Consider the following 22,938-nt stretch of genomic DNA (forward strand, 5'->3'; position numbering starts at 1 on the left):
GAGGGGTCTGCTGGGGAGGGAGTTGGGCTGTTTGGTGGTGGTTTTGGGGTGTTAATGGTGGTTTTGGGCAGTGTCATTTGGGTGTGTTTGTTGGTGGTTCCGGGCGGAGAGGGAGCTGTTATGGCGTTGTGGGTGGTGGTTTTGGAGTACAGTGACAACGGGAGGGGGGGGAACTGGTGGTCGACGGACGTGGGGTGGCGTCGCGACTGGTTTTGGGTTGCGACGGGTATGATGGAGTTGGGAGGAGACGGGGTTTTGGATCAGTTTGACGAGGGTTTTGGGTGGTCGGACATCTTTTACAGTAGGTTTTTGTTTGGTTCTTTCAAAGGAAGAAGACGAGGCTACAGTGCCCTCCAATTTTTCAAAAATCCTCCCTCTTTCAAAGTTTGCCCGTGTATTTGTATAGTCTTTGCCCAGAAAAATGAGCCCCACGCGTGGTGGGGTTCGAGGCTTGTGTTCCCCACGCGTGGTGGGGTTCCCCATGCGTCATGGACTCGGTTTATTATGGGCTAGGTCCGAAATTAGGCCTAAAATCGGGTAGTTTGAACCCGAATTTTATTCTTTTGCCCGGACCTGAGAAATAGGAACACGTTGCTTAACTAGTCCTATGTAAGCAAAATAACTACAAAAAATAAGACTAGTATTTAAACAAAACTATATCTTTTTAAATATTTTTTCAAGATTTAAAATAGCTACAAAAATATTAATAAAACTAATTTTTTGTAATTTTCGTTTTTTAAATATTAAGATAAAATATGAAGTAATATTTTTTGTATTTTTCAAAGTTAAAATGACTATAAAATATTAATAAAACTATTTTTTTGTAATTTTCGTTTTTTTTTAATAAAGACAAAATATAAAGTAATATTGTTTTTGTATTTTTCCAAAATTAAAACGACTACAAAACATTAATAGAATTATTTTTTTGTAATTTTTGAATTTATAAAGTACCAAAATAAAGTACAATTTTTGTATTTTTCAAGTTTATGAGAAATACATAAACTAAAATTTATATATATATTTTTGTGGTTTTTTCTTTTTGCAACAAAATAAAGTAAAATAGTTAAAATGGCTAAATTAGACCCAATTTCACATATTTACGCTAAAAAATGTGAAAATCTTCGGGGAGGGTCAAAAATCACGTGCTTACAAACGGTGCTACCTCGAAACACCCAAGAAACCCCAGATACAACTCACTGGCAACCACCACTATCAACAATACTTGGATCTGCAAGTGATTCAGAACTGGTCGCCCGAGTTCATGCAGATAGTATGGACTATAGCATATTAAAATCAGGGAATCGTGTGGTATTCATGTTTTATGGCCCTAATACGCCAAAAATAAGGAACGGTAATTTGCGAGGCGATGATTAATATTCCTTATGTCATTTTTGATTGGCTGGCAAAATTTTAGGCGATTCGGGTCTGGTCGCTGACCATGTAAATGGCATGGACTATAGCACACGAAAATCTGGGAATCGCGCGGAATTCTAGTTTTATGGCCCTAAAACACCAAAAAACAAGGAACGGTCATGGCGAGGCGATGAGTAATATTCCTTAGGTCATTTTTTATGGGCCGGCAAAAATTTATGCGATTCGGGTCTCGGCGCCCGGATCTATGCAGATGGCATGTGCTATAGCATATAAAAATTTGGGAATAGGGCGAAATTTCAGTTTTATGACCTTAAAATGCAGAAAAACGAGGAACGGTCATGGCACAACGATCATTAATGTTAGTTAGATCGTTTTGATAGGTCGCAAAATTTTAGGTGATTCGGGTCCGGTCGCCTGGACCCATGAAGATGGCGTGTGCTATAGGCCTATAGCACACCAAAATCTTGGAATCAAGCGAAATTTAAGATTTACAGCCCTAAAATGACAAAAACGAGGAACAGTCATGACGAGGCGACAACTAATTCCTAAGATCATTTTTTATGGGCCAAAATTATTTTAGTCGATTCGGGTCTAGTCACCGAGTCTCATGCAGATGGCGTGGGTTATAGCATATGAAAATCTGGGAATCGGTGAAATTCTAGTTTTAAAGTGCTAAAATGGCAAAAAATGAAGAACAGTTTTGGAGAACGATGACTAATGTTCCTTAGGTCCTTTTTTTATGAGACGGCAAAAATTTAGGATTCAAGTTGAGACACCCCGACCCATAGAGATAGTGTGGGTTATAGCACACGAAAATCTGGTAATCGGGCAGAATTTTAATTTTATGGCCTTAAAATGTCAAAAAACGAGGAACTGTTATGGCGAGAAGATGACTAATATTCCTTAGGTTCTTTTTTATGGGACGACAAAATATTAGACGATTCGGGTCCAGTTGCCCAGACCCATGTAGATGGCATAGGCTATAGCGCACGAAAATCTAAGAATAGCGCGGAATACCAATTTTATGGTCCGGAAATGCCAAAAAACGAGGAACGATCATGGTGAGGCGATTATCAATGTTCCTAAGGTCATTCTTTATAGGTCGACAAAATTTTAGGCAATTCGGGTCTGCTCACTGAGACCCAGGTAGATGACATGGGCTAGCACACGAAAATCTGAAAACTGGGCCGAATTTTAGTTTTATGGCCTTAAAACACCAAAATCGAGAACAGTCATGGCGAGGCGATGACTAATATTTCTTAGGCTATTTTTGATGGCCCTACAGAATTTTAAGCGATTCGGGTTTGGTTGTTGACCCTTGCAGATGACGTAGGCCATATAGCACATGAAAATCTAAGAATCGGGTGGGATTCCAATTTTATGGCCCTAAATTGTTAAAAAAATAAGGAACGGTCATGGCGAGACGATGACTAGTGTTATTTAAGTCATTTTTGACGGTCCGACAATATTTTTGGCGATTCGGGTCCAGGCGTCGCGACCCATGCATATGTTGTGGGTTATAGCACACGAAAATTTGGGAATGTGGCGAAATTTCAATTTTATGGCCCTAAAATGTCAAAAAACAAGGAACGGTCATGGCTAGGTGATGACTAATGTTCCTTAGGTCGTTTTTTATGGGCCGACAAAATTCAAGGCGATCCGGATCTGGTCACCGGACCCATGCAGATGGCATAGACATTAGCTTACAAAAATCTGGGAATATGGTAGAATTTATGGCCCTAAAACTCCAAAAACGAGAAACAGTCATGGCAAAATGACTAATGATCCTTAGGTCGTATTTGATAGGCCGACAAAATTTTATGCAATCCAGGTTCGGGTTTAAGCAATCGGGTCCAGCCGCCCGAATCTATGCAGATGACGTGGGCTATAGCACACGAAAATCTGAGAATCGGGAGAAATTCCAAGTTTATGGCCTTAAAACGCCTAAAATGAAGAAAGGTCACGGCGAGACGATAAATAATGTTTCTTAGGTCGTTTTTATGGTCCGAAAAAATTTTAAGCGATTCGGTTCCGGACCCATGCAGATGGCATGGGCTATAGGACAAGAAAATGTGGGAATCGGGTGGAATTCCAGTTTTTTGGTCTTAAAACGCCAAAAATGAGGAACGGTTATGGCGAGGTGATGACTAATGTTCCTTCGGTCGATTTTGATGAGTTCGTAAAATTTTAGGCTATCCGAACCCATACAAATGGCATGGTCTATAGCACACGAAAATCTAGGAATTAGGCGAAATTCTAGTTTCATGGCCCTAAAATGCCAAAAAATGAGGAACGATCATGGAAAGACGTGACTAATGTTCCTTAGGTCGTTTTTATGGGTTGACAAAATTTTAAGAGTTTCGGGTCTAGTCGCCCAAACCCATACAGATGGAGTGTGCTATAGCACACGAATATCTAGGAATCGGGTAGAATTCCTGATTTATAGCATTAAAATGCCAAAACGAGGAACAGTCATGGCGAGGTGACGATTAATGTTTCTTAGGTTGTTTTTGATGGACTAGCTAAATTTTAGGCAATTCGAGTCCCGTCGCCCGGACCCACGCATATGGCTGCTATAGCATACGAAAATTTGAGAATCAGGCAGAACTCTAGTTTTTGGCCCTAAAACACAAAAAATGAGGAAAGGTCATGGAGAGGAGATGACTAATATTCCTTAAGTCATTTTTGATGGGCCGGCAAAATATTAGAAGATTTGGATACGGATGTCCGGGCCCATGCAGATAGCGTGGGCTATAGCACGCAAAAATCTGAGAGGCGGAATTTCAGTTTTTTGGCCCTATAATGCCAGAAAAGGAGGAACGGTCATGGCGAGGCGATGACTAATGTTTCTAAGAGCATTTTTTATGGGACGGAAAAATTTTAGCCGAATCGACTCCGGTTGCCCGGACCCATGTAGTTTTCATGGGCTATAATAGAACGAGAAAATATGAAAATCGGGCGGATTCCTGTTTTATGGCCCTAAAATGCTAAAAACGAATAACGGTCATATCAAGGCGTGTTCCTTAGGTCGTTTTTTATGGGCCAGCAAAATTTTATGCGATTCGAGTATGAGCACCCGGATCCATGCAGATGGCGTAGGCTATAGCACACTAACATTTGAATCAGGTAAAATTTCAATTTTATGGCCCTAAAACGTCAAAAAATGAGGAACGATCATGGCGAGGCGATCACTAATGTTCCTTAGGTCGTTTTTATGGCTAGTAAAATTTTATTTGATTCGAGTCTGGTCGCTCGTGTCCATATAGATGGTATGAGATATAGCAAATGAAAATTTGAAAATCGGGCAGAATTCTAGTATTAGGGCCTTAAAGGCCAAAAAATGAGGAACGATCATGGTGAGACGATAATTAATGTTCCTTAGGTCATTTTTGATGGGCCGGTAAAATTTTAGCCGATACGAGTCCGGTCGCCCGAACCCATGCAAATGGCGTGGGCTATAATACACAAAAATATAGGAATCTAGCAAAATTCTTGTTTTATGGCCCTAAACGACCAAAAATGAGGAACTGTCATGGTGAGGCGATGATTAATGTTCCTTAGGTCATTTTTGATGGGCATGTAAAATTTTAGGAGTTTCAGGTCTGGTCGCCTGTAAAATTTGATGGGCATGTAAAACGAGGAACGGGTATATTAATTATTTTGATTCTTTATGTTAAGCATGGGGAACAAATATAATGGGGTGGGGTTTTTGATGTACTTGTTTAATATAATGGGGGACAAGACAAAACATAATGGGGAGAAATCTTGTACTTGTTTATTGTAGGCATGGGGAACATATTGTAATGGGTTGGGAATGTGGTATTTATTTAATGTAGGCATGGGAGACAAAATTTAAAATAAAGAAGACATTTAATAGTGGGCCAAAGCATGTCATTGGGGGAATAATTTTGGGGTTGGGAATGGAAGACTTGTCTTGCTATATATAGAGTCATTCTTGACTTGAAAGGCAGGATTTTTTTAGAGAGTTTTTAGAACTTGAACATTGAGAAGATTTTTTGGGAGAAAAGAGTTGAATATTATTGAGAGGATTTAGAGATTATTATTTGGGAGAACATTTTTGAGAGTAATAGATTCTGGAAAACATCTCAAGAGTGTTAGAGAGTAAAAGAGAAAGACAACTTGAACTTCTATTTGAATAAATTCCGTTTGTCTTTTCTCGAGTGTTATTCAAAAATCCGAAACTACTGCATCTCGTATATTTTCTTTCTTCTGCTTTGACTGCGATTGCACTTTGGCATTGTTGAGCTTTCAATCTGTTACTGGGTTATTCTATTGGTTGTTATTGGTTCTGCGGTGTTGCTGAATCTGCTGTTGTTGTGGTATTATTGTTGCTGACTCCTACTTCTTTTGTTCCTGTATTGTTGTTTCCGGGTACACATTTGTACACTCTCGGCTTGAAGAGAAAAATGAAATATTAATCAGGCTTTGTTCCTGTTGAATTCCTCTTGTTGGATTTGTGTTTGAATATTAATTTTCCTCTCTTGGTATAAAAATGTAGTTGATTGATTAAATGAGCAATGATGTCGCATATGTATAACTTCTTCATCTAATAATGTTAGTTTACATTAATCGAAGAATAGTTAATCTGTTTTGATATTATTGTGTATTTATCTCATGTTCTAGCAAATAATAAAATGTGGAATGAAAGCAGTTTTTCCTTGTACAAACGCGATCGCAATTTTCCATTCACATTAGCCGTAACTTAATAACTAATAATTTGCGTTTTTCATCATGTAAATAATTAGGAGATTTTTCTTTTATTTTAGAGACGAACATAATAGAAAAATGTAGTCACTATAGGTTTATCCTTTAAAATAAAAATGAGACGAGCCTCGCCAAATAAATCACAAACCGCCGGGGCCCTCAATAAAATACATAACCATTGACTAGACTTTGGATTTGGCCGTTTAATGAACCTTCACGGCCTCTTCCTAAAATAACAATACGTTAGACTCTTTAGGACGCGCCTTAATAAATCTTACCTTCTTAAACTCGGGTGCACATTTATGTGACCCAAATCCAATTCTCAACGGAGTCGAAATGTGTTTCTAATCACGGGTACATTGATTGTGACGTGGTTCGAGATGCGTGTCCATGACGTTGCAAATTCATTTTAAAAAATAAGAATGAGATGAGCCTCGCCAAATAAAAATACAAAATTGCGGGGCCCTCAGTAAATATTTGTTTTCAAATTGCTTAGATTTCGGGATGGACCGTTTAGCAAAATTCCACGGTCCTACCCAAAATAAATACGCTAGTCGCTTTAGGCGCGCCTTTAATAATTTAATTTCCTTAAACTCGGGTGCACATTGATGTGACCCAAATCCAAATCTCAACGGAGTCAAAGTGTGTCGACGACCACGGGTACATTGATTGTAACGTGGTTCGAGATACATTTTTATAACGTTGCAATTCTTGATAAAAATAACAGTAAATGATAAAAGCGGTTGAAAGATAAAATTTGCACATAAGTTCATATTTCGTATAAAATCAGATAATCAAGCCAAATATAACAGTTGAGCGACCGTGCTAGAACCACGGAACTCGGGAATGCCTAACACCTTCTCCCGGGTTAACAGAATTCCTTATCCGGATTTCTGGTACGCAGACTGTAATATGGAGTCATTCTTTTCCTCGATTCGGGATTAAAATTGGTGACTTGGGACACCCTAAATCTCCCAAGTGGCGACTCTGAAATAAACAAATAAATCCCCTTTCGATTGTCCTTTAATTGGAAAAACTCCCTTGTACCCTCTCGGGTGCGGAAAAAGGAGGTGTGACACCCGGTACCTTACTCAATCGAGTATCAGCATAACGTATCTTTTCATGTCATACTATCATAGATAACTGAGCTGGAATGCTGCCGTGAGATTAGTAGAATACAACATGTGATACCAACTTTTACAAAAGACATATGGGCCTATAAGACCAAAATAACCACTCGTATACTGAACATAGACCGACAAGGCCATACAATCTTTTACGTAGATGACATATGTCTACAAGCCTCTAATAATACATAATTTTCATAAAGGTCGGGATAGAGTCCCGCCATACTAAACAATGCACGTCTAAATCATACTAACCAAACAAGCAACTTCGAAGCAAATGGAGCGCACCAACATCTTCCGTTGAGCTGATAGCCTACTTGGAGGGCTCTCGACCTGTCTATCGGGACCTGCGAGCATGAAACACAGCGTCCCCAAGCAAAAGGGATGTCAGTACGAATAATGTACCGAGTATGTAAGGCACATAAATAAGTACATAACAGACATGGAAGAAATATAAAGTAAATGACTCAACCTGTAAGTCTGGATAACTCTGTAATTCATGAAATAATTATAGTGTCATGCATATGCGTATGAATGTCATGTCGTGCATAGATACATGTTTCATAACATCATCAGGCCTTTGAGGGCATCCCATCATATCATCTCGGCCACTATTGGCAAAATCATCAATGTATACCAGCTGATCAGGTGGTGGTGCGTACATAACATCGTTACTTTTCTCACATCCCATATACATATAATATACATATATATGTGTATATTACACCATCTGGTCATGGGTCAATGTACATGTAAATGAATGCAATGCATGAGAAGTACGTCAATAAAATATGTCAGAATGTCATAAGACCATTATGCCTTTGAATAATATCATGAAGTAAACCTTTTCAACTTATGTATTTTTCCGATACTCATGAACAGATGATAAAATAATAGGACACATAGAAATTCAAGAACATAGGCACCTCTAATACTTTTATGAATAGAGTTATTTATGAAAGTTGTGCATTTTCTCGTTTCGTTTGTGTCGTATAGATCATGCCAAAAGAAATAAGCGATAACCTTAACATACATGGAGTAGGGAAAAATCTGTATGATATTCTTGGAAAAGGTTGCACCGTACTCCTTAAAACCGCAAAATTTTACGTTGCTAAGGTTCTAATAATTCTCGTTGGAATCGTTTGGTTGCAAAAAGTTCTGTCAAAAACTTGTAGGAATTGCTTGAAGAAATCATGTTGCTAATATGCAAAGCTCATGTCTGATTGTTAGAAATGAATCATATTGAAGTGTTTTGTAGGAATTGTAAGAATTCACGTTGGTAATATGCCAAATCTCCCATCTGATTGTAATGTATTGAAAATGTTAGAAATGGAGTATTATGTAACTAAGGCATTAGTTTGGCCCCTAATAAAAAATGACCATGAGTCATTTGTTTGATTTAGTGGCTTGCTGCCACGTGGGGTGGGGTGGGGATTTTGATCTTATCCCATAATTAATTAACTAATTAGGTAATATCTCGCTATCCAGTAATTAACCAATTATGTGCATAATTAAGAATTGTCTCAAATTACTTAAAATTCTAATTATTTTCAATACACTTTATACATCCTACTATCATGTTATATGGTACCTTGTATGGTACTAGTCCATAAATATCGTGTATTATCGCTCGGCCCGCATTTTAACCCAATATATGCCAAACTTGGACGAAAATTTATTTTTTTTGACTTGCTTCCCCTCTCACCTTCACAAATTTACTCATCACTTGTTTGAAATAGCATGATGTTTATAATCTCAAAATAATCTCATTCTCGATCTTACGTCGATTAACTTTCGACGAAACTCTAACATACTAAAATGCGGGATGTAACAGCTATGGCACACGAAAATTTGGAAGTTGGGCGAAATTCAAGTTTTGTGATCCTAAAATGCTAAAAAAAAAAAGAGGAACGGTCATGGCAAGGCGACGACTAATGTTCCTCAGGTCATTTTTGAAGGGCCGAAAAATTTTTGGGATATTCACGCCCGGACGCCCGGAATCATACAAATTGTGTGGGCTATAGAACACGAAAATCTAAGAATTGGGTGAAATTTTATTTTATGGCCTTAAAACGCCCAAAAACGAGGAACGGTCATGGAAAAGCGATGACTAATGTTCCTTAGGTTATTTTTTATGGGCCGGCAAAATTTTAGGCGATCCAAATTCGGTCGCCCCAATCCATGCAGATGGTGTGGGCTATAGCACACAAATATTTGGGAATCAGGCGGAATTTCAGTTTTATGGCCCTAAACACCAAAAATGAGGAACGGCGCGAGGCGATTACTAATGTTCCTTAGATCCTTTTTTATGTGCCAGCAAAATTTTAGACGATTTGGGTGCAGATGCCCGGACCCATGCAGATAGCGTGGACTAGAGCACACAAATATCTGGGAATCATGCAGAATTCTTGTTTTATGACCTTGAAACGCTAAAGAATAGGGAACGATCATGGCAAGGCGATGACTAATGTTCCTTAAGTTGTTTTTGATAGGCCGGTAAAATTTTAGGCAATTCGAGTCTGGTCTCCCGGGCTCATGCAAATGGCCTGGTCTATAGCACACAAAATCTAAAAATCGGGTGGAATTTAAGTTATTTTGCCTATCCCAAATATGAGGAACGGTCATGGAGAGGCGATGGCTAATGTTCCTTAGGTAGTTTTTTATGGGCCGACAAAATTTTAGGCTATTCGGGTTCGTACGCCCGAACCCATGTAGATGGCACAGGCTAGCACACGAAAATCTGAAAATCAGATGAAATTCCTACTTTATGGTCCTAAAACGCCAAAAAATGAGGAACAATCATGGCGAGGCGATGATTAATGTTCCTTAGGTCGTTTTGATAGGCCGACAAAATTTTAGGTGATTCGAGTACGGTGTCCTAGACCTATGCAGATGGCGTGGGCTATAGCACACGAAAATTTGGAAATCGGGCAGAATTCCAGTTTCATGACCCTAAAACGCCAAAAAACTAGGACCGGTCATGGCAAGGCGATGACTAATGTTCCTTATGTCGTTTTTGATGGGCTGGCAAAATTTTAGGTGATTCGTGTATGGACGCCCGGACCCATGCAAATAGGATGAACTATAGCACACAAAAATATGGGAATCGGGCTAAATTCGAAGTCGGTTGTGCGAGTTCATGCAATTAGCACTAGCATAGATTATAACGCACGAAGATTGGGAAATCGTCCTTAATTCCTATTTTATGGCCCTAAAATGCCAAAAAATTAGGAACGGTCATGGCGAAGCGATGATTATTATTCATTAGGTCATTTTTGATGGGCCCACAAAATTTTAGGCGATTCTGAACCGGTTGCTTGAGGACTATAGCACATGAAAAATCAAAAAGTGTGCATAATTCCTGTTTTATGGCCCTAAAATGCCAAAAAATGAGGGATGTTCATGGCGAAGCGGTAACTATTGTTAATTATGTCGAATCTGATTATCCAGCAAATTTTAGGCAAATCAGAGTCGGTCTGCTAAATTCATGCAAATGGCGTGAACTATAGCATACGAAAAATCTGAAATCGTCCTGCATTCCTGTTTTTGGCTCTAAAACGCTAAAGAATACGGAACGGTTGTGGCGAAGCGACTCGGTCGCCCTAGTTCATACATATGTCATAAACTCTAGCACACGAAAAATCAGAAATTGTGGTGAATTTTTATTTTATGTACCTAAAACGAAAAAAACGAGAAACGATTAATGGCAAAGCGATAACTATTGTTCATTAGGTCATTTTTGATGGACCCGCAAAATTTTAGGCGATTCGGAGCCGTTCATCCGAGTTCAGGCAGGCGTGGAATATATGGCCCTAATATGCCAAAAACGAGTAACGGTCAAGGCGGAGCGATGAGTTTTGTTCATTATGTCATTTCTGATAAGCCCGAAAATTTTTAGGCAATTCAGAGTCGGTCGCCTGAGTTCATGCAGATGTTGTGGACTATACCACACGAAAAATTGGAAATCATTGTGAAACCTTGTTTTATGGCCTTAAAACTCCAAAAAACGAGGAACGGTCACGGCGAAGCAATGAATATTATTTAGTGGGTCATTTTTATGGGCCCGCAAAACTTTAGGCGATTTGGAGCTAATCGCCCCAGTTCATGCAGATGGCGTGGATGCACACGAAAAATCGGAAATCATGCTAAATTCCTGCTTTAGACCCTAAAACGGCAAAAAACTAAGGAGCAGTCATGGTGAAGCGACAGTTATTATTCATTAGGTCTTTTCTAATGGGCTTGCAAAAAATTTAGGTAACTCAGAGCTGGTCACCCGAGTTTATGCAGATGGCGTGGACTATAGAACACAAAAAAATAAAAATAAAACGTGTTGAATTCCTGTTTCATAGCCTTAAAACGCCAAGAAATTGTCCTAAATTTCGGTTTTATAGCCCTAAACACAAAAACGATGAACAATCATGGTGAAGCAATGACTATGGTTCATTAGATCATTTCTGATGGGTCCGCAATATTTTAGGAAATTCGTAGTCGGTCACCCGAATCATGCGGATGGCGTGAACCAAAACACGAATAATCAAAAATCATCCTGAATTCCTATTTTATAGCTCCAAACACAAAAAACGACGAACGGTCATGGCGAAGTGATGACTATTGTTCATTAAGTCGCTTCTGATAGGCCCGAAAAATTTGAGGTTATTCAGAGTCGGTCACCCGAGTTCATGCAGATGATGTAGACTATAGCACACGAAAAACTAGAAAATCAACTTAAATTCCTATTTTATGGCCCTAAAACGCTAAAAATTGATTAACGGCCATGGCGAACCGATAACTATTGTTCATTAGGTGTTTCTAATGGTCCCACAAAATTTTAAGTGATTTGGAGCCGGTTACCTGAGTTCATGCAGATGGTGTGGATTATATCACACGAAAAATCGAAAATCGTTATGAATTCCTATATTATAGCGTTAAAACACCAAAAAATAAGAAACGGTTATGGCGAAACAATAATTATTGTTCATTAGGTCATTTTTTATGAGTGCATGAAGTTTTAGGCAATTCGGAGCCAGTGCCTGAGTTCATGCAGATGTCGTAGACTATTGCACAAAAAATCAAAAATCGTACTGAATTCTTATTTTATAGCCTTAAAACACCAAAAAACGCGGAAAGATCATGGCGAAGCGATAATTATTGTTCATTAGGTCTTTTTTTATAGGCACGCAAAATTTTAGGCGATTCCGAGTTGGTTGCCCAAGTTGATACAGATAGCGTGGATAAAATCAAAATCGTCTTGAATTCTTGTTTCATGGCCTTAAAACGTCAAAAATCGAGGACGGTCTGACTATTGTTCATTAGGTTATTCTTACGGGCCCTCAAAATTTTAGGCAATTTGGAACCGATCACCCGAGCTAATGCAGATGGCGAGGACTATAGCACATAAAAATTAGAAAATTGCCCAGAATTTCTATTTTAAGGCCCTAAAATGCTAAGAACGAGGAACGGTCATGGCGAAGCGATGAATATTGTTCATTAGGTTGTTTCTGATGGGCCCGCAAAATTTTAGGCGATTCAGAGATTATTGCTCGAGTTTATCCAGATGACGTGGACTATAGCACACAATAAATCAAAAATCATCCTAAGTTCCTTTTTTATGGCCCTAAAACGCCTAAATATGAGGAACGGTCATGGCGAAGCGATGACTATTGTTCATTATGTCATTTTTGATGGGTCTGTAAAATTTAGGTGATTCGGAGTCGCTCGCCCAAATCATGCAGATAGCGTGGACTATAGTACATGAAAAATCGAAAATCGTCCTAAATTTCTGTTTTATGCCCCTAAACGCCAAAAAACGAGGAATGTTCATAGCAAAGCAACGACTATTTTTCATTATGTCATTTTTGATGCATCTGTAAAATTTAGGCGAGTCTGAGTCGTTCGTCCAAATTCATACAGATGGCATGGACTAGCACACAAAAAATCGAAAATCGTCTTGAATCCTTGTTTTATGACCTTAAAATACTAAAAAAACGAGGAACGGTCATGGAGAAGTTATTATTGTTGTTCATTAAGTCGTTTCTGTTGGGCCCGCAAAATTTATGGAGATTCGGAGCCAGTCACCCATGTTCAACTCGAACGTCATGGCGAAGCAATGAATATTGGTCACTTAAGTCGTTTCTTGTGGACGTACGAAATTTCATGCCAGTGTCTGTCAAAAAAAATCTACAAAATTAGCATTTAGTAATACACACGAAAAGTGAATATAATCACAAATGCATGTTACATGACCAGGAAACGCCAAAAAATAAATCTGAAAGTCATGGCGAAGCGATCTGTATTGGTCACTAAACCTTTTCCTATACATCTACAAAATTTCAAGCCAATTAAAGCCCGCCAACAAAATTTCTAGAAATCAACATGTACTAATACACACGAAAAAGTGGATGTAATTATAAATTCGTGTTGCATGATCCTAAAACACAAAAAAAGAACCTAAAATTCCAAAAAGCAATGAATCATGGCGAAGCAACGAGTATTGGTCACTAGGTCGTGTCATATGGACCGAAGAAATTTCAACCAGATAGGAGCCGCTCAAAAAAATTCTACAAATTCAGCATGTACTAATACACACGAAAAATGGATATAATCGCAAACTCATATTGCATGACTATGAAATGCCATAAAATGAACTAGATAGTCGTGGTGAAGCAATGAGTATTTGTCACTTGGTCATTTCCTTTGGACCTACAAAATTTCAGGCCAATCAGAGTCTATCAAAAAAATTCTACAAAATTAGCATGTACTAATACACACGAAATATATATATATATATAATTACAAATTCATATTGCATGACCTGAAAGCGCCACAAAATGAACCCGAAAGTAATAGCGAAGCAATGAGTTTTTGTCACTAGGTCATTTTCTATGAACCGACGAAATTCAGGTCAATCAACGTCCGTCAAAAAAATTCAACAAAATCGCATAGTATACACACGAAAAAATGGATATAATTGCAAACTCATATTGCATGACTATGAAATGCCATAAAATGAACTAGATAGTCATGGTGAAGCAATGAGTATTTGTCACTTGGTCATTTCCTTTAGACCTACAAAATTTCAGGCCAATCAGAGTCTATCAAAAAAAATTCTACAAAATTAGCATGTACTAATACACACAAAATATATATATATATATAATTACAAATTCATATTGCATGACCTCAAAGCGCCATAAAATGAACCCGAAAGTAATAGCGAAGCAATGAGTTTTTGTCACTAGCTCATTTTCTATGGACCGACGAAATTCAGGTCAATCAACGTCCGTCAAAAAAATTCAACAAAATCGCATAGTATACACACGAAAAAATGTATATATTCATAAATTCGTATTACATGACCATGAAACAACACAAAATGAACCCGAAAGTCATGGAAAAGCAATGAGTATTGGTCACAATGTCATTTCCTATAAACCTGCAAAAATTCAAGCCAATCGGAGTCCGTCAAAAAAACTTCTACAAAATCAGCATGCACTAATATCCACAAAAAAGTGGATATAATCATCAGTTCGTATTGCATGACCATGAATCGCCATAAAATGAACCCGAAGTCATGGTGACGCAATGAATATATGACACTAGGTCGTTTCCTATAAACCTATGAAAATATAGGCTAATCAAAGTCCATCAAAAAACTTATACAAAGTCAACATGTACTAATATGCGCGAAAAAAGTGGATATAACCACAAATTTGTTTTGCCTGACCTCGAAACGCAATAAAATGAACTCGAAAGTCATGGCAAAGCAATGAATATTGATCTACAAAAATACCAGGCCAATTAGAATCCGTCAAAAAAAAATATATAAAATACGCATATACCAATACACACAAAAAAGTGGATATAATCACAAATTCGTGTTACGTGACCACGAAACGCCAAAAAATAAATCTGAAAGTCATGGCGAAGCAATGAGTATTGGTCGCTAATCGTTTCCTATGGACCTACGAAATTTCAAGACAATTAGTCCACCAAAAAAAAAGTTCTAGAAGATCAACATGTACTAATACATTCAAAAATGTGAATACAATCATTAATGCATGTTGCATGACCCCGAAACATCAAAAAAAGAACCAGGAACGCCAAAAAACTACGTTAGTCATAACGAAGCAATGAGTATTGGTTAATAGGTCGTTTCCTATTGACCTACGAAAATTCAAACCAATCGGAGTCCGTCAAAAAATTCTATAAAATCGATACGAAAAAGTGGATATAATCACAAATTTGTATTGCATGACCTCGAATGCCATAATCTGAACCCGGAAGTTATGATGAAGCAACGAGTATTGGTCACTAGACAATTTCCTATGAACCTACGAAAATTCAGGTCAATCGTCCGTCATAAAAATTCTTTAGAAGCATGTACTAATACACACGAAAAAGTGGATATAATCACAAATTCGTGTTGCATGACCTCAAAACACCATAAAATGAACTCGAAAGTAATGGCAAAGCAATGAGTATTGGTCGCTAGGTCGTTTCCTATGGACCTACGAAAATTCAAATAAATCGGAGTACATCAAAAACTTCTACAAAATCAGCATGTACTATACACATAAAAAAGTGGATATAATCAAGTATAAAGATAAATTGGGAGCTAGAACAAGAGTTCTAACACGTACACTCTATATATGTGCGACAATAGAGAAGTTGTGACATCCTTAGTTAATTTAATCTGCTGTCATTGTCCTTGTCCAATTACAATTTTCAACCTGAGGAAATAAGGAAAGGTATCAAAACACAAGGTTAGAGCAGATGACTTTACCATTGAAAGACAAAAGCAGAACTTGAGAATCTATGCGTAAAATGTTCAATCTGACATCTTCTTGGAATGTAAACTGATTTTGAACACCAAATAGCAAAGGCTAAGGTGATAAGCAGGATTGAAAAGAGTAGAAATGAATTAGGATAAAATTGCAGACTAACCTAGGAGTTTGGCAACAGCCGCCCATTATACATCTTATCAAGTAACTTTCTTGCATCCGGACGCCTAAGAAGACCTTTATTATTTGGTAGACCAGTTCCCAAGCATACAGGACATACAAGTTTTCCTCGCCCTGCATAGTCAATGAGAAAAATATTGCTATGTTAGTGTTCAAGATAGATAAGATGAATTATTTCGAAAGCAAAAATCTTAACGTGAATGATTATCAAGTAAAAGAGACTGTCCATTGAAAAACTACTGATAGTATGTTTGTTGGGGTAATATCGAAGAACTAAATTGCAAAGGAGCCGTTCTTGGGTTGTGATTCAACAAAGAAAACCCTATATCTTATGCAATATTTAAATTTTGGTTTTATGCAGTTTCATTCCCTTTCAATTCACTTCCAACATCCTGTCTCGGACTATGGATGTCGAATCAAGTTTGAATAAATGTTGCAACCTAAGTTTCTCAGACACGGGTGCGGGTGTCCGACACGGGTGCGGGTGTCCGACACGGGTGCGGATCTAGAGGTCGGATCCTTCGAGATGTAAATTCTAAGATTCGGGAATATGGATCCTAGTAAGGATACGAGTGCAGGGATCCGGCTAAAAATAATTCAAAAAAAATAAAAATATAAAAATATCTCTAAATTATGATAAGTTTTGTGGAATACTAATGTATAATTTGTAAAGTATGGATTTCTTTTTTATTCTCAAGTTAGATAAGTAAATGATTGATTTCCTAGATAAGATATGCTATTGTCTTTAAATTTACCCTATTTTTTGTCCTAATTTCGGGAATCATATTATATATCGTCTCGAATTTTTCCGTCCGTCGTGGTCAAAGTACCCAAAATTGTTTGACCAAATCCGATACGGATCTCATACCCACACCCATACTAGTGTCGTGTCGACACCAGTGCGGCACCTAAATTGCCGTGTCGGAGCAACTTAGGCTGCAACCAAGCCACCATTTTCACGTTACGAACTAACAGAATTGTTGCCTGATACCAGCTATTAGAATATGCTCAGTCAAATTTTCAAGAAGAGAAATGTGAGAGAATATTCCATATTTTTTTTATAAGACGTGCAAACTCAGAACAAATTCGAAGAGGATATTTGAGGGGCCTTTGGAAAGACTGCCCCAAATCATGTTGTTTGAACTTTGAACTAGATAACGAAAATGTTGTAACATGCATGAAGTAGTCGTCACAGATTTTATCTAAAAGCCAAGGAAAAAAAACAGTAAAGCTGTCATCACAGACTGACTTGCAACAATATTCAGGTATATATTGATAAGCGAGATAAACTGAAATTTTACAGTGCAAGAATAAAGTGTAACGAAGGTATGGGTACACAAGCATCAGATGTTTAGAGGAACTTATTTCTCAAAAAGCCAGAAATACATTCACAGATAGAGAGAATAGCTTCAAGATATAGAGGTTAGATATAATGACATACCATAACAATTGGGGCATTCAGTGAACTCGTAAACATCTTTGGCTCGTTTTCTGTTTAGAGCTTTCCATTTTCCTGTACCACCACACATATCACCTATATACGGAAAAAAAATGAACATCTTAAAGTAGAATAGCACCAAAATAATATATGTATAGTCAGCGTTGTTAAAGGCTCGTTTAAGGTGAGCTTAAGCCCGGAATCTCAGTTAAAGCCAGGCTGAGTGCTTCACGTTGCTTAAGTGGCGCTTTAGTATAGGCGAAAGGTGCTAAGGCATGCACTTAAACTCTTTCTTTAAGAAGGCAATACTAGAACAATAAATAAAGCTGTTAACCGATAAATTAATTGTTAAAAAACGTTATGAATGCATTTTTGGTGATCAAGAATAAGCAATTAAAACTTAGTAAAAGAAAACTAGCTCCGGAAATATTTAAAATTATAACTTTTAGTATAAATCTGAAATTTAAAATCATTTTAAAACATAACTGACAAGATTTTACTTCATATATTTCCTTAGTACAGTCATTTCAATTCATTTTGTCAAATAGCTATCTTTAATATGTGATGAAGTAGACAAGACGTAAAACAATCTAGACGTACATATTATAGCGCCACTACCCCCACAGTTCCGACAGGAAGCTCTCTCATTTCCATCTAAGGCAATTGCTTTCTGGCCAGAAGCGCTTATCAGAGCTCCAGTTGAGCATAGGCAAGTAAGACACCATCTCCGTGAGATTGACGTCCGAGATCCCTGTTTTGACAAGCAACAGATCTTGAATCAACAGTATAATGTGATTGTAGCATCATTCCTAACATGCAGTCCCCCATTTGAGACAAAATAGCAGTTACAGACAAAATAGCAGTTACAGCTTGTTTGGGTGGTTGTTACCTATGTATTATATTGTTACTTTAAATATAATGTTTATTTTGATTGTTATTTAAATTTTATTGTATCGTATTTGTTAAATCCGTTGTTATGTAACGATGAAAAGTATCACTTTATGTAACGATCGATTTGGTGTGGTCGCGTCGTTACCTTATTTTCTTCTTCCATCTAATCTTATTTTATCCTTTATCCTAACTTTTTATACAATAATTCTACCATGTATCTACTTTTTCTTTGTACTATTGTAAATTTATTCTTCATACTGGTGGTTGACATCATGAAACGACGGCAAACGATACAATCTTTCCAAATGTGTATTCATCAAAACAATACAATATAATACTATAATATAATACGATATGATACATTCTGAAACGATATGTAACAACCATCCAAACAAGTTGTTAGTGCGTCCTATAATATATGATACTATTACTATTTGGAGAGTCAAACAACGTCTTTTTTTCACTATAATATTCTAAAACATTTTAAATATTTCAATTAGAAGTTTTGTTCTAAAGTATATTTCTAAACTGCTTCTGAATATACAATTTCTGTTTTCTGAGAAGGGAGACATCAACGGCCCAAATCGACTCGAAGATTAGAGAGGTTGACCCAAGTACTTCAAACCACATCATTCATCTTGGACAGGTGCAGCTGTCCAAAGTAAACAAGAGAAGTTGTGGTCTAAGGAGGTTGTCACGAGTACATAAACCCAGGCAAAGATGAGAAAGTGTAACGAAATCAGGAGTATGATAAAAGAGTTCCTAATGGATAAAAGTAATCTCAAATATGAATCCCCTCAAAAGCGGGTCTAGTTTGCAGATCCAAATTTTTTATGATTCAATATTTTGTCCTTTCCATTCACTCGGATTTTTCCATTTCATTGGTTTTGTCCGGATTCTCTCCACACCAAGAGCCAATTGCTCGACGCAGAAAATTTTTATTGAGACGTGGTTCAACTAATTAATTTCCGGAGAAGAAAGGGATTATTTAGCATATTGAACAAAATTTATGCAGCTAGAACTGGTACTTCTATACTAACCTAAAGCACTGGCAGAAGAGGTTTGGTATCTTTAAATCTGCATTCATGGGCTAGTAACAATCATAACATGGGTGCATTGCATAGGCCTCATGACAAGACATATAGAAACCCGAAGAAACTAAAGTTGAATGAGCAATGCCACCTTACAAACCACACTCAAAAATGCCAGTTTGAATACCAGCCATCCGTTTACTCACAAGCTCTCCAGTCAGTATCGCCTTGAAAGTCCCTTATTATGGATCTTATAACTGACTTCTCCTACGTTGATTTCACCTTCACATATTTGTCACTAATGTGAACCAACTACAGCTGGAAGCACTTTCAATCTGGTTCACTCTGGAGCAGCTGGCAGCTCGAAACATAACTATTATTGAACAAGACTAGACTGCCATTTAGCTAGAGACGTAAAGCCCAACAATATGATAATAGGCTAGATTCTTCTAAAGGTTACTCCTCATGAGGAAGAGCATATTATATTCCCAGGTTCAAGATTCTCCAGTTGAAAGAAGTGAATGGTTATAATCTCTACTAAAGAAGTTAATGTTGGTAGTAAGTTCATGAGGTGATTGTTGGGCTAAAGGAAGCAGGCCTTCTTCATCACGAGTTTCGCGTCGACAACTTAAGCAAGACAGTCCAACACTCTACATCGGGCTTAGCAATAGACAAGAAGAAAATTAAGATTTACATCATTTACGCCATTGTATTACTACTGAGAACTAGCTCCATTTGGTTGTTGGCCTAAGGCGGAGCGAGGATTTGAAGCTTATGTATTCTGAATTCTTAGTTCTTTTAAGCTACAGGGTTCTAAATTAATTGTTTGTGTATAATTCAATGGATTTCTTAAGACAAATATAGGGTTTGGACCAAATTTACTAGGTTTAGCCGAACCCGCAACTACTTCCACTCTGGTTAAAATATCAAATGTCCTTGTAAGAATCAACTCCTCCTTAAGTCCTCATTCAAATGCTTGATAAATGTTCACGAATATCAAGCTTATCAACAAACCAAATTCTAAGCTAGAGCCAGCAACTTATAGGGAAATTGATGTATCCGAGATATAATTGATTATTAAAGTCCTCAGAATTTCAGCCATAACTGATTATATAATTGAATAATACTGACAAGCAATCTATTTTCAAAGCATGTATAACATACAAATTCCCATTTTCAGGTCTTCCCACTAATGGAGGAATAAGAAATAAAATTTGCACCCAAGGAAAAAGGCTGAATTTCCAGAAATCACCAATAATTCATTAAATTCAAAATATTAGCATCCCATCAAGAAGCTGTTGTAAATTACAAACCTTTTCAACCACAGGTTCTTGTGGATTATCAGAAGAAGATGAAGCACAACTCTCATTCTCTGAGCTGCAGCTCACATGAAACCCAACCCTCTTCTTCAAATTGGCTGCCAATTCCAGAAAAACATTATTCCCAAGTCCCAACATATATTTCAGGCCAAAAATCTAAAAGGGTATTCAAAAGTACTACGCTAACTTTCAACAAGAAAAGAATGACATTATCACATTAACCAGTCCCAAAAAGAAACAAACAAAAAAAAATATATATATATATATATCCCAATTTCATTTCAACAGTGTATCAACTTAAACTGCTTAGTACCTGGAGTTCCACACTATAAATTCAAAAGGGTCTTGAAAAAAATATAAAATTTCAACCAAAATGACCTTAAACCAAGACACAACATATAGAAACTAAAACCCCACATTGAGATTTCATCTGTATTATGGTCATGAAAACTACAAATTTTAAACAAAACATCCCAAGAAAAGTAAAACAAAAAAAATGACCTTTAACTAATTCACACTAAAAATCTAACTGTGCGTCAACTTACAGTGATATAAAGAAGAAGATTTGGAGTTTAAATAGGAGCAGTGGAGAGCTGAGGGAGTGGGAAATGAGAGGTGGGAAGCCATCTCTCTTTGTTCTTTCTTTCTATCTCTCAACTTCTACATATATACTCTTTGAGTAATTAAGATTTTTGGGATGTTATTTGAAATTTTAAAGCTAAAAAAATAGTATCAAGATGGGTAAATATTGGGTTTTGTTGGTTTTTAATTTTTATGAATGAAAGAGAGGGATGTTCCCACATGGATTCTTATCCTCTAATTTTTTATGAGTATTTAAGTTATTTTTAATTCCTTTTGGCACCCCTAAAGTTTAGATAGATGACTGATTTCTCCCCAAAACTCTCAAACTTTCTCAAGCTAAGTTACTAACTCTCTATTCTCTAATATTTACTAGTAGTAATAACTTGTTTATGAACTTTACCATAGGATGCATGTCAATTTGTATTGCTGACTCCTATATTTCCTTAATAACCATAACAAAAAAATATCTCTCCCAAATATTAAATAATTGTCGTTCTTTATTGTTAATAGCTGATTATATTCTCAAATGATTAATTTACGTGTATGTTTCATACACTTGAAAGAAAGAATAAATGTTACATTTCTGTCAGTTCTCTCAATATACTTTTTAATTTAGTTTAGTCTCATAAGTCATAACTGTGTAATTGTCTTTAGTATTAGAAAAAATATTAATGAATTGGGTAGAAAACGTTTTAGGCATTTATAATATGTTTGGTTGGCCAATATTACCTTTTAAGTTACCTTAAAATTTTAATGATAATGAAAGTTGTAGACTTGTAGCACAATGATATTGTTACTTTCTTTGTTATCGCTGCTATATTTCAGAGAATAAAATTATGGATTAGGAGCGATTAAGCGAATAAAATTTGTTTACTTAAGGCTGTTTACTTCAGCATACTTTTAGTGTAAGTTAATACCCTAAAAACCCCTTAAACTAATATATTTTTGTTAGTTTCCTACTTAAACTATTCGGTGTCCCCAAAATCCTCCTGAACTATACTGCCCTTTATATTAAAACTCCCTTCGTTGCTGACCTAGCATAACGTGTGTAATACTCGCTTAGGAGCGCATGACAACTGGGGAAAAAACATCAAAATACCCCACCTGACAGAAAATAATGGCTAATTAGCATAACCCTCTTTCAAATTTATTTTTTTAATAAATATTCTCCTTATTTCAATTATATCCATTTTTCTTCCTCATTTTTCACCATTCTTCCTTATTTTTCACTTTTCTTCTTTATTTTTCACCTTCTTCATTTTTTTTAAACTTTTTTCAGTTCTCCGTATGGGTTTCTTCTGGAAAAATTTATCCCTCTCTTGAAGAGTATCAATTTAAATCTTCTTATTAAACTCAACACCTTGTAGAGAATAAAGTTGAATCTCTTGAACTTTCTTTATGTAATCTAAAATTAGAGAATGTAATTGTTGGCCAATTAATGTTTTATTTGCGAAATTTTATTTTGTGTAATTTTTTTATGTAATATAAGAT

The 22,938-nt window shown here is 36.8% G+C and overlaps 1 protein-coding gene across 4 annotated transcripts; it reads right to left on the minus strand.

The window, feature by feature from the left end:
* Window positions 1-13,044: 13,044 nt before the first annotated feature.
* Window positions 13,045-21,645, minus strand: LOC104230219 (protein PHOTOSYSTEM I ASSEMBLY 2, chloroplastic). 4 transcript variants are annotated; one of them, XR_011403938.1, is made up of 7 exons: window positions 21,411-21,645; window positions 20,860-20,963; window positions 18,225-18,375; window positions 17,628-17,720; window positions 16,170-16,300; window positions 15,866-15,955; window positions 13,045-13,389 (listed from the first exon to the last, which is right to left on the minus strand). XR_011403938.1 is itself a non-coding variant. In XM_009782958.2 (6 exons), exons 1-5 carry the CDS (start codon window positions 21,490-21,492, stop codon window positions 16,170-16,172), a joined length of 561 nt encoding a protein of 186 aa, XP_009781260.1. In that variant the 5' UTR covers window positions 21,493-21,645; the 3' UTR covers window positions 15,687-15,955. The 4 variants fall into 4 exon arrangements, 1 of the variants encoding a protein (XP_009781260.1); XR_711824.2 differs by lacking the exon at window positions 13,045-13,389 and adding an exon at window positions 14,321-14,658; XR_711825.2 differs by lacking the exon at window positions 13,045-13,389 and adding an exon at window positions 15,687-15,733.
* Window positions 21,646-22,938: the final 1,293 nt, after the last annotated feature.

The sequence above is a fragment of the Nicotiana sylvestris genome, chromosome 11 (genome assembly GCF_000393655.2).
Source record: "Nicotiana sylvestris chromosome 11, ASM39365v2, whole genome shotgun sequence".
Lineage (NCBI taxonomy): Eukaryota > Viridiplantae > Streptophyta > Magnoliopsida > Solanales > Solanaceae > Nicotiana > Nicotiana sylvestris.